Source organism: Pogoniulus pusillus, chromosome 2 (assembly GCF_015220805.1).
Source record: "Pogoniulus pusillus isolate bPogPus1 chromosome 2, bPogPus1.pri, whole genome shotgun sequence".
Classification (NCBI taxonomy): Eukaryota; Metazoa; Chordata; class Aves; order Piciformes; family Lybiidae; genus Pogoniulus; species Pogoniulus pusillus.
Window position 1 is genome coordinate 26,153,898 of NC_087265.1, and position 12,482 is coordinate 26,166,379.

At 46.4% G+C, this 12,482-nt stretch overlaps 1 protein-coding gene and 1 long non-coding RNA gene across 10 annotated transcripts in view; one reads left to right on the forward strand and one right to left on the reverse strand.

Moving 5' to 3' along the window:
* The window catches only part of SATB2 (SATB homeobox 2), a 142,448-nt gene extending 134,613 nt beyond the window's left edge, over positions 1–7,835 (forward strand). For all 3 annotated transcript variants that reach the window (XM_064158413.1, XM_064158408.1, XM_064158421.1), the window contains exon 11: positions 5,256–7,835. In XM_064158413.1, coding sequence (XP_064014483.1) covers positions 5,256–5,711 — 456 coding nt within the window. In that variant the 3' untranslated portion in view covers positions 5,712–7,835. The remainder of the gene's footprint in view (positions 1–5,255) is intronic.
* A 494-nt stretch (positions 7,836–8,329) lies between these two features.
* LOC135183442 (uncharacterized) lies at positions 8,330–12,058 on the reverse strand. Of its 7 annotated transcripts, none has more exons than XR_010305567.1 (7): positions 11,980–12,058; positions 11,275–11,392; positions 9,971–10,419; positions 9,405–9,607; positions 9,198–9,313; positions 8,969–9,045; positions 8,330–8,636 (listed from the first exon to the last, which is right to left on the reverse strand). It is a non-coding gene; the product is annotated as an uncharacterized LOC135183442 (long non-coding RNA). The 7 variants fall into 7 exon arrangements; XR_010305566.1 differs by lacking the exon at positions 11,980–12,058 and adding an exon at positions 11,745–11,860; XR_010305564.1 differs by lacking the exon at positions 11,980–12,058 and adding an exon at positions 11,513–11,738.
* Positions 12,059–12,482: the final 424 nt, after the last annotated feature.

Consider the following 12,482-nt stretch of genomic DNA (forward strand, 5'->3'; position numbering starts at 1 on the left):
AAGGAAACTAAAGTATATTAAACCTGCCTGGAGTCAAAATGTAATCTAACACCTGTAGTCTGCAATTTGTCATCACTTCATAGATACTTTTTCTTTTTTAATAACGGTTTTGGATTTTCCTGAGTTTTGACCTTAGGATACTGTATAAGCCAAGAAAAGCAGGGGAACTGAACCGCAGTCTTTAACACAGCTTTACAGTGTCAGAGTGTGAAATCACCGCTGTGAGAAGGCGCCCAAAGAAAACACTTCCCTTGGAGCTGCGACTGGTGCTGCAGTGTTTACTCAAATGAAGGTATTTTTGCAAGGGAAAAAACCCCTAAAGATTAGCCTAACAACTGCATTTTTAAGAGGAAAGAAAATGAATGCAGGTGCAAATTGTAACTTCTGCTGCAGGTTCTTGCACCGACATTCCTGGGAAACCTGTAAAGGGCCTTGGTGCAGTGGCTGTGTCTGATTAATGCTTTCACCCCTGTGAGCCCTGGACTGGGAGGCTAGTGGGGCACAAGCCCATTTGTGGCAGCAGCATACTCTGCTCTACACTTGCACATTCATGTGTGAAGAAAGAGGAGCTGAGGATAAGGAGTGTGAGATTCTTCAAGTAGATAAGCCTTGATGGCTTATTCCTGTAAGATCTCCACGAGGGACAGTGCTTTCTCTAGCTGTAAAATTTCTTTGCAAGGCAATGGAGGTTGTCTATGAAGTAAACTCTTAACATAGCACCCAGGCACTGCCTGGGTGCTCTCAGCTTTTAGAGGTGAAATGTTGCAAATTCCAGCTGCTGGTTCCAATGAAGCGCAGTCACAGGCCTAGTCTAGCTCTAGGCTTGTCCTGAACACTGCCTTTGACTTCAGCTGGTCGTTGGGAAGGAGCTTTTCCAGCAGCGTTGCTTACATGAAGTATGCATTGAGTCAGGCTGGTGGCATATCCCGCTGACTAGGCTTGAATGCTTGAAGAGATTCTAGATGTACCAAACACAGGTATGGAGCCTCTGTTTTGTAATGTGTGTGAATTCTCTCTCCCTTTTATTTTGGACTCCTTAAGCAAGTTTAAAACGTGTTCTCTTTTGTATTGAAGTTCTTGGGGTGATGCAGTATTATGGCTGGCTATGAGAGTAGTGGAAATGCAAAAGAAAGCTGAAAGGCAAGACCCCATCATGGAGAACAGAATGACAGAATTATTTTTGTTAGAGAAGGCCTTTAAGTTCAATAATTAACCTAGCACTGCCAGGTCACCATTAAAGCACATATCTCAACACTACATCTACATGGCTTTTCAATTCCTTCAGAGATGAGGACTCCACCACAGCTCTGGGCAGCCTGTTCCAGGGCTTGGTAAACCATTAGGTGAAGAAATTTTTCATAATGTCCAATCTAACCCTCCCCTGGTGAAGGACAGGCAAAGTCATTCAACTTTTCTGCTTGCTGGATTTGGTGAGGACTGATAGTGGCCATCACTAGAGGTGCCTGTTAGTGCTCATGCTGTCTGTGCACAGAGGAAGGTGATGGCTCTTCAGCAAGGGCAGTCTCTGTTGCAAATCACAGAATCAACCAGGTTGGAAAAGACCTTTGAGATCACTGAGTCCAACCTATCACCTAACACCTTCTAATTAACTAAACCATGGCACAAAGTGGCTCATCCAGTCTCCCTTTAAACACCTTCAGGGATGGTGACTCCACCTCCCTGGGTGGAATTTTGTTTTCCAAGAATGTACCATTTCTTATGGTAAGGGGCACATTGTCATCTCAGCTAAATCCTGTGGAAATAAGCTCACATGAGTAACCCTATCTGCAAAGGGAAGAGCAGACCCATACTACCACAGCAGAGAGCTTAGGATTCCAATGTAGAAATGCAGTTCCTCTTTTTAACCTGCTGCAGAGAGGTGGCACTTCATGGAGTGAGCAGCGTCAGCTAGTGCCTCGCTGGGGTTGGTTCCCAAGTACATGTGTGTGGCACCCTGCTTGGCTCCCTCTAGCCACTCACCATTCTCCTGTCTCTGATCCTAGATAGAAAGTGAGGGGAAATGGAAACAAAGATCAGTGGGAGAGTGAATTCAGCCAAAACTAAATAGAGAGGAGACACAGATGACAGTTACGTGATGTTTGTCAGTTGGTTTGGGTTTGCTCACCTCTCCTCCCTGTAGGAACTATGCTGTTCCAGCCCGCCCAAGGCAAATCTCCTACCCCATGACCTGGGGAGCAGGTATGTGTCAAACAGTGTGGTGATCCCTTCCCCCACTAACTCTTGGCTTTGGATTTTTAGAAAGACCACAAACCCTTAGCCTATTAGCAGTAATCCTGATCACCCCCGTAATGATACACTACATTATATACTCTCCTAAACTTAATCATTCAATATCTCACTTCCTTCCCTGTAGGCATCTACTATTATATTTTACACATGGCTTCCAGATGGTTTTCATTGTGGCCTTCAAATCATATTTCAGTACAGTGCCATTTAAGACCAGTCACTTTATCTTTTGAAGTCAACTTCCATCATACTTGTTTTCTTGCAAGTTTTCTGTCGCAGCTGCTTCATGTCATTGGATAAAATTTGTTTAGCTGTAAGGTTAAAGCCTACCTGAGTCAAACTTCCTAAAGCAGCATCCTCCACAGCTGCTCTGTTCTGAAATACTTGAGAAGGCAGACATGGCTGTAGAGGTTAAAAATGAACTCTTTTGAAGGGATGGAGGAAATTAGTCCTGTGGGCATGGAAGGAAGTATCTCTCTTCACATTTGATTTGGAAGTAGATGGGGAGCCAGTGAGAAGGGAGGATGGGGAAGGGAAGTCAGCTCCAGATGGTGGTGGCTTTGGAGGAGGCTGCCCCACCTGTGGTCTGGGAGTGGTGGGGAAGGGCGTGAAAGAGGGAGTGCAGAATGGAACACTGTGCACCTATGCTGGGACGCACACCCTCCTGAGCCAGTGCCAGCTTCTCTGGAAGTAGAGCCAAGTGTGGCCATCACTGTAACTCCTTCTCTCTGCGGCCCACAGTATGTGCAGTGTTTCATGCTAGGTCAGACCCATCATTTTGGGTTTATTGCGCTGCAGCCTGTGCGTGCCTAAATCATGGAACATCAGTGGGGTTTCTTTCTTTGCAGTACAGAAACAGGGCATGACTAACACAAACCCAAAGCGTCCTGTGAGGGCCTGCAGTGTTCAGGCAGTATGTGAGGGCAGTGGAAATTTTACCTGCAGATTGAAGAGCATCATAATGACTCAAAACCTGAAAATGTGGAATTGCCAGAAACACTTAGTTCCTCTGCAAAGCTGTGGCTTGTGTGTAGATTAAGCCAACTGCCCAAATCCAGCAGCATGGTTTACAGATGTAGTTCAGAGAAAGTCCATTTAGATGTCACATTACATGGTGTGCCTCAGAGGCCGATTGTGTTCTCTTGTAATCAACAGCATGGGTTATCAGAAGGAAACACAATGCCCTCATAGCCTAAACCTGAGTGAAACTCTGTGTCTTTGTCCATTTTTTCATACAGGGGTAGCGCCGTGTCACTAAAACCTCTGGGTGCCACTAACCCTGTGCTTGTGGCACTGGAAATCCAGAGTGAGCCCCCTGAAGTCAGGGAAATAAGATTTACCCCTTGTAAGAGTAGCTTTAGGGTTTGTATCACCTAGGAAAATGAAATGCAACCTTTTTCAACACCTGGGTTGGGCATCCTCTGTTCTTAACTGATTGGAGAGGTCACTCCAGAATAGCAAGGGTTAAGTAAAGTGAATTTTCCTCCCCTCCTTCCCCAAGCCCTATCTTTGGTTTGATTGCTTTATAGATGCTGTAGGCATCTCTTCATCTTCTTCAAATTAAACATTTTACTGCTGCTGATTCTGTATTGTTGGGTTTTTTTCTTCATTCTATTTGATTGGAAGCCTTGTAACGTTCTTCAGGCTGGATCGTTTCTCATGCTATTTGTCAGCTGAAAAGGGAAAAAAGCCGCTTCCAGCTCCAGCAGGAATAAGCTGAGTAATTCACGCTCTTCCTGGATGCGTTCCTATCTCTGCTAGCTGCTGCTTGGATCCTGCTTCTGATCAGCAATGCTACTTGAGGCTTCTCAGTGACGCTGCCTGTAAATCCCCTGGCAGATTGCTTCTGCCGGTGCTAAATCCACTTGGCTTTTTGGGCTGCTCTGGGCCTTGCCCTGTCAGGGGACAGGAGCAGAGGGCACAGAATGGGAGAGTGTGTCAGTAAGGGCTGGGTGACACACTCATGGGTCTGCGTCCTCGGCTGGTGTCAGTGATCCTAGGTCTGCTGCTTTCAGTGCTCTTGCCAGGAGTGTGCCTGTCACCAGGCTGTGACAGTTCTCAGCACATTTTCATTACTTATCCTTATTTTCTTTTATCCCTTTAGAGAGAGCTTTAATGTCAGGTTGATTTTCTGGATGTTACAGTTTACAGCAGAGACGTTTTCTTCTTGGGTGAAAAGCCAGAATTCCCTTTTACTTGAGGAAGGAACTATTTACCCATATTGATTTTGTTAGCTCTGGAGCGTCGAGTTCTAATAATTATTTCCCTGCATCTTGAAGGAACCTCTGGGTAAATCCAGCCTCCAGTCCTGGAGGGGATTTCTGTCGGTAATCTCTTGTGTACAGATATGGTTTAAAGCAAGCATCTGGAGCTCCTCTGTTTCGAACAACACACAGCAGGTATTTTTCCCCTGGAACAAAGGCTGCACAAGGCCTTTCTTAGTTACTTTTAAGTAACATGAAGAGCCGTGTGTGCCTTATGCTTTATTTAAATCAGCCAAAGAGGAGATGCTGCTGGTGAAAATCTGTTACGGGACTGAAAATTGTCTTTGCCCAGAGGGCTCCTCAGGATGGAGGAATATAATCATTTCACTCAAAACTCCTCAACTTAAAGAAATTAATGAAGATGTAAGATCTGTTCAAGAGACACTAAACCCAGCAATAGAGAGTGGCTGAAGTGACTGTGATGTCATTTTCACAAAGCTCTGCAATTCTAGTTTCATTTTTTCCCCCATAAAGCGACTGTGACAAATTTTAACACCAAGCTGTAGCTCATTATAAAGTAGCACCTTTAGTAGTTTTATGTCTGTTTTACATTTTCTATGCCTTTCTCTTTTCAGTCTGTAGTTACTCATGTAGCTGTCTCACAGGTAAGAAAGGTAACAGAAATGGATATTAGTGAGTCCTTGTCTTCACCAAAGCCTTCTGGCCAAAGCTGTACAATGCCCTTAGCTCAGGCACCAAACAAGTCAGCATGTCCATGAAATCTGTGTCTGTTTGACCTTGTAGGTGTTGCACAGACAGCAGTCTCAGCCTGCAAAGGAGAGCTCCCCACCTAGAGAAGAGGCTCCTGCTCCACCCGCTGAGGACAGTTGTGCCAAAAAGCCAAGGTCCCGTACCAAGATCTCCTTGGAAGCTCTAGGTATTCTCCAAAGCTTTATCCATGATGTGGGTCTCTACCCCGACCAGGAAGCCATTCATACCCTCTCTGCTCAGCTGGATCTCCCCAAACACACTATCATCAAATTCTTCCAAAACCAGCGCTACCACGTAAAGCACCACGGGAAGCTAAAAGAGCATTTGGGAACAGTGGTTGATGTGGCAGAGTACAAGGATGAGGAGCTGCTGACGGAGTCAGAGGAGAATGACAGCGAGGAGGGCTCCGAGGAAATGTACAAAGTGGAGCCTGAGGAGGAGAACCCCGACAAAAGCAAGGCAGCTCCCGCCGACGTTGACCAGAGATAATGTGAGACAGGGGTGCAGGAAGCAATACATCGATCCACGGATTTTCTGTTCCTGTTTTTAGTTGTTTTCTCTTTTTCCTTTCTGTTTGTTTGTTCCTGCTGCACACGGTCCATGTGCAAACCGAACGAGTTCAGCATTGCCCCATCAGCCATCGCCTTGCCACAGACACTCCAGCGTGACACTCCTATGTCTGACTGAAGTAGCCATTGCAGTTACACAGGATTATGCCTTCGCTTGCCTTGCACTTGTGAGAGGGACAGCCAGCAAGTAAAGAGGAAGGAAATGTCCTATGGGATCAATGAAGGAAAACAGACAACTTCGTGTGTATATATATATTTACATAAAATATATATATATATTAAAATTGCATGGGATGGAACTTGACAACCTGGAAGTAGAGACTGTGAAACGAGTTCCTTAATGACGAGACTTGTTTATGTATTAAAACCACTTCACAATGAGTTGCTTTGGCTCTTTGATAAACTGCCACCTGCTCTCAGGGTGTGGTGACTATTTTTTAATTGCTATTTATTTTCTATGTTTATTCCTGATTTTTTTGGTTGCTTTTGGTTTTTGGTTTTTTTTTTTCATTATTATATGGCTTCCTATTTGGCAACTCAATGGCAATTTTTTTGGTATGTATTTAAAGACATAAATCAACACTGCCAAAAAAAAAAAAAAAAAGAGTGGGAAAATTAAGGAAAAAAAAAGGGGAGAAAATGGAAAAACAAGTCAGGGCACCTTAAAAAGAGAAGCAGTGAGTTAAAGTACCTTAAACACAGGGCACACTTACAAGGAGACAGCGTGTTCCACTCTCCAGACAGTGCTTTTCATAGTGAACAGATCAAATTTCATGGGATTCAGAATGACTAAAGTGAAGTTTAGTGCAGAGAAGATTTGTCCATTGCCGAGGTCATTACTGAAAGAGAAGGTAACATGTTGAGATTTGATATATTGAATTCATACAATGAACCACGTCTTACTGTGGATTTTATTTGCGTGTTCAGACCTTCACATTTACAAGCTCCTCCTTGTTGTTGTTTTTCGTTTGTACTGAGGTGAAACACAGACACGCACGTAAAGCCTCATGAGGACATGAAGTGCCACGGACTCAGCAGCCCTGTGCGGGTAAATGGCTGGTGGAGGGAGGGTTGGGTTGCTGACTTCCGGCTCACCTGCACCGTGCTGCTTTTTCAGTTGGGCTCTGTCCGTGCCAGGTCTGTGCTGGTGCGGTGCAGTGTGTCCAGCCCAGCTCCTGTGTATCCCGTCCGTGCTGCGGGAGCAGCCTGGGCTCCCCACACCTTCCCCAGGCACCTCGTGGCGAGCCAGCTCGCAGCCCCTTTGCCTAACGCAGAGCTAGCGCAAGCCGATTCCGAGGCCCAACAGTAACGCTGCGCTGTCGTCGCGTCACGCCTGCTGAGGTGTCACACTGGAAGGGACAGCACGCAGCATTTGCTTCTCACTTTGTGCAGTGCTTTCCCAGACCTCACCCTCGCTGCCCTTGAGCTGGACTGAGTTCAGACCTCTGCTCAAACTACAGTCGTAAGGGACCCACGAGGCTTTGGGCTTTTTCTTCTTTTCACATGGGCTTTTCATGTGACCTTGATAAAGACCTCACGCAGTATCACTCTTAAAGTTCATGTCTGTTTACTACACCAGGCAATGTACTATAACTGTTAATACTATTTATATATTTGAGAGGTATAAAAGGTAGGAGTTAGAAAGGGAACACAAACCTCTACGTGTAGATAGTTACTGGGAAGAGACACACTACAGGGAGAAGACATTGCAATACAAGCTAATTCTAGCTGCTCAGTAATCTCTGGGGTTTTTAAGGGATTTTTTTTCAGAACTAAGATTTGAAACATAAGAGTATCTCTGCGTAAATTCCACACGCCTTTGCGAAATGCTGGTGGGTTGCTTACTTACTGCCCCTTCTGCTCCTCATCCTTCATTTCTATAGTGTGCTGCAGCTTTAATCAGAATGTCAGTGGTTGCTGCTTTATGTTTCTCTCGGAGCTACTCTCTCGGAACCATCTTCTCCTTCCCGTAGCTGAAATCACTCCATACACGTGAAAGGAAGCTGAGCTTTGCCAGGCTGTGTAAGGCTGTTATCTGATGATGGCATCGACATTTGGTATCTTTTACACTTCAACCAAAAATTTTATTAGGTATTTTTTCAATGCTGAGTCTTGCCTTTTTATTTTTAATTTCACTGCCAATTTTGCAGTGGTTCTAAGTGAATCTGTGGGCATTTTAGCCTGTGGTCTTGCCAGAACTTTGCGAATTACAATGCATATATGCCTATTTATTCAATATCCATCATATAATATCTATTTGGAGAAAGAAACTTTTCTTGTAGTGCCTCTTAACAAAGCACAATTTTCCGCCTTTTTTTTGTGAGACAAAAAATAAAAATGAAAAAAAAAAGTGTTTATTGCAGTATCAACAATGTGAATAAGGATTAACATATTGTAAATGTTTTTCTTTTTTTTTTCCATGTAAATCAACTTTATCTTTGTTATCACTAAGTGATAATTAATTTTTAACTTATGTGCATTGTTAGGCTGTTAGAATTTTTTGGTTGTTGAAATAAAAATGCATTCAATAAATAGAACTTCATTTGTCAAGTAATTTACTGGGCCTTTTTTCTGCTGACTTCAGGTGGAACAAGGTCTGGGCACATACGCATGTTGAAAAAGGAGTTAAAAACCTGCAGAAAGCCCTGGGCCAGCACAGGTCACACATCTGCATCACCCAGGACTGATGATCTGCTGTGTCACATTGGCTCTTCATGTGCAGAGGCAGAGAGAGGCTCCAGCAGGATGGGGAGGAGGGTGAGGGTGTCGTCAGCCCGTCGAAAAACACACTCCCCACACACAAACACAGATCCACTTCCAGTCTGCTGGTAGAGTTGTTTTTTTCCTGTTTATAATTAAAAAGCCACAAATGACTGCGTGTCAGGAAACTTTTGGAGCACACATGTCCATGGTTAATGGACATAATAAAAGGCTTTATTATATTTATAGCAGGGCATCCTACTGAGCGTCTAGAGGAATGCCGGAAGGACTGATGTATCTGAGCAATGTGTGAAATGATTTTGGGGAGAATACAGAAAAATGGAAAAAACTGCTCAAAATTCTTAAGCTAACAAAGCGGTGAGTCCATGGATTCAGTCCTAGCAGACAGATCATACACTGCATAGGCTCGAGATGACTGGGAACAAAGGTAGAGCAAGTTTTTTAAGCTGTTTTTACCTTTTTTGTAGTTCCAGTGCAACGTTTTTTTCTTTTCATAGCTTTGTCATATCCTCTATAAAATATCTCTCCACTCCCTTGTGGAAAAAAAAAAGGGAGAGAAAAGGGAAGAACCACACTGTTGGATATCCAGCCACCTGCTTGTCACTTCAGTTTCCTGCTTGTATCAGGAAAGATCTGTAACCAAGAGCACCTGGAGCCTAGCACTGTGAGCTATTTCTACTCTGACCTGTGGGCACAGTCCCAATGCAGGGGGCAGGAGGGTGACGTCCTCATGGCATGGGGGAGTGACGCTGGGCAGGTTGTGAAGATGCTGCTGGTGTTGAACCGGGTGTCCTTTCTGTCCTGTGGGACAAAAGCAAGGAGAAGCACTCTCACTTAACAATTACACGTGCCGTCTCTGTGCGGCTAAATACTTAGAGAAGGACACACTCACACGTTTTAATTGGAGGGGAGGAATCCTATAAACATATGGGTTCTTTTTCCAAACTGTGTAAAAAACCCAAACCGACTTTTAATAGCTGCTAGAGCAGAAATACTTGCACTAATGCCTCTGCTTCTCTGTATTTTTGCATGCTGCTGCTCCTATTTGTTGTTCATCTCGCAGTCATCCAGACATATGTATTTCCAATTTCAAACCTGAATGAGGGAAAAAGATTAGCTTATGAGGGATTAAGATTAGCTTAAAATGGTTTTAGGATTCCGAACACATTGCCTATTGCTGGAAGTTCATTGTTGTTTAGATAAAAGTATCTGCTCACTCTCCTCCCACTTACTTAGTAACCAATTATTTGCTCTAGAGTAAATGGATTAGAGTCCTTCATTGATGAGATTTTGTTTCTGTCCTGAGCCTGCTAAAGATGGAGGGATACATGCTAGATACATCTGACAGCAAGCAAATGGCATCTTAAAATCATAAGCGAGTCATTACTTACAATATGAGGAGCGGTGATTAATTAAAGATGTGGCTTTAACTTATTTATAGCCATTAAAAAAACATACCAGTTTTAACACAAAATAACATGAGCCAAGTCATCCAGGGGAGAGATGCTGGCAGCCTGAAACTTGGGGAGCAGGCAATGTGACAAAGCCAACAGGGAGCAACAAATGCAGGCCACCCTTGCAAAACTTCATGGAAACAGGGATGAGAAAAGGAGGCTCTGGAGTCCCTGCCAAGATCCCCTTCTTCCTGCTCACAGACCGTTCAGAGTGTGGAAGGCTCTTCTCACAGCGGTGGCAGGAAACCTGCCTGTGCTCACTCCTTGGCTGCCAGCCGGAGAGCCTGCTTGCGAGTGAGTCAGCCCCACCTCGGGTGAAAACGTGGCAGTGGTGAGGGAGAGACAGCAGCAGTTCAAGCGCAGATCTCAGCAGGTTTTCCACTCCTTGCAGTTTTGTGTTGCTGGTGGCCAGCGGCTGGTCCTGACTGACTAGGGGATGTGGTTCCTTAGAGCCTGGGGAATAAAGGTCACGGAAGGCCAGGTGAAGCTCATACGTTGTACTGGGGGAGCCTGGCTAGTATGGCAGGTGTGAAAAGCAAGGTGAGGCTCACAACACTGAGCTGGCGCTGGTCTGGCTAGGTGAAAGGCTGCCCTGCTGCTGAGCTGCTCATCTCTGCCACGGTCACACACACACACTGGGCACGCTGCACTCCAGCCCTACAACCACTGGCTCTGAGACAGTGCCTGCTCAAGGCAAGAGTCACCCACACTGTCCCACATTCGTTTTTTTCTGAACTACAGCCAGCTCCTCCTAAGAGCCAGTTCCTCCTAAGTTTACCCTTCAGAAAGGGTCTGGTCTTGATTTGAAGGCCTCAGGAGCTAGAAAATTTACTGTTGCCCTCAGTAGTTTGTTTGAATGGTGGTTTTGCTCCCTGCTAAATCTGTACCACATTCTGAGAGGAATTTGTCTGGCTTTCCCTTCCTGGTTTTGTTTTATGTTAGGCCCTTCTTTTCTGGGTGAAAGTCCCAGGTGCTGACGGAAGGATTTTTTCTTGCTCCGAGTAGATGAATTTTCTTGAATTGAGGCAAGGGCTGTGGAGTAGCAGACGACCAGCAAATTAAGTCCTTCACCACAGGGTCCAGCTGTTGGTAAGTTTTCCCTGTTGTATTTAGAGGCTATTTTTCTCCTCTATTTGTTTTTAAAGGCTGTTGCAGAACATAATTCGATTAATGGATCTATTTTCACAAGCCGTTTAGCATCATTTGTTCTTTGTAAATGTAGTCCTTTCATTTAGCTTCCCCCACCCAGTGTCCCCTCCTGACCTGCGGCCACCCAGTACCCATCACATTCACAGACAGCGACTGTACCTCCTGCAAGCTGAGCCTCACCAGGCCAAGCCAGTTCAGCCCTGTCCCACTACTGACGTCTGTGGCTGCCAGATACCGAGGTCATGGGAGTCCAGTCCCTCTGAAGAGGCAGGTTCACCTAGAGAAAGTCACACAGGACACATCCAGACAGACTTCAAATGTCTCTGGGAAGCAGTCATCAAGAGGCAGCCCGCTGTTTGCAGCGCCTGCCTGTCCAGTGCCATCATACCCCTGTTACCACAGGCCTTAGCTGTCCCGTTGCTCCTCACGCCGCGGTGGGTCCACACGGCTCTGGAGCCGCTGGGGTTGCCCACACAATCCTGCACCAACGCTTATGAGGACAAGGTAAGGCTCAGAGAGCCCGGACAGCCGTTGGAGCGGAGGCAGCCGTTAGGGTGGGAGCCCCCGCCACCCCAGAGCTCTTGACAGACGAAAGCCCACCCTCAGACCCCGCAGCGCCTCACACCGACCTCACCGGCTGCCTCTGCCCCGGTGCTGCTGAGATGGAAGGCAGGCACAGCCAATCGGGAGCGGCGCTGGCGGAGCCCCAGCCAATGGAGTGGGGCAGAACCGGAGTGGGCGGGGCGAGGTGGCCGCTGGGTTCTGCGGTTGGGGCTCCATTTTCGCGCCCCTGGAGGTGGGTGTGGTGCGCAGCCGGGAGGACTGCGTCACTGGGGCCGCCCTGCGCCGCGCTTGGGGCCCTACCTGCCGCGGGCCCGGGCACTTGAGGGGCGCAGGGCTCTCTCTGCTCACGGAGCCGGGGGAACGTCCTGCAGGCGTGAGGCGGCCAATCCTCCGCCCGCCGAGCAGCCGGAAGGGTTCTGGCACCCCTTTTAAAGGCAGGAAATGTTTTTTTGAGCAGTAAATGGCCGAGGCACAGCCCAGTGCAAGGACGAGCCCCAGCTCCAGCGCTTAGACGAATGTCTCGCTGCACAAGGGAGACGAAAGTGCCCCATGTGAACGAGGTACAAAGGGCAGCTGCACGAACTTCATCATATGAAGTTCCACCTAAACAAGAGGAGGAACTTCTTTAGGTTGCCCAGAGAGATAGTGCCGTTTCCACCTCCAGAGACATTTGACATCTGCCTGGATGTGTCCCGTGTGACTTTCTCTAGGTGAACCTGCCTTGGCAGGGGGATTGGGCTCCCATGAACTCCAGCGGTCCCTCCCAACTCCTACCATGATATAATTCTGTGAGGTAACAAAAG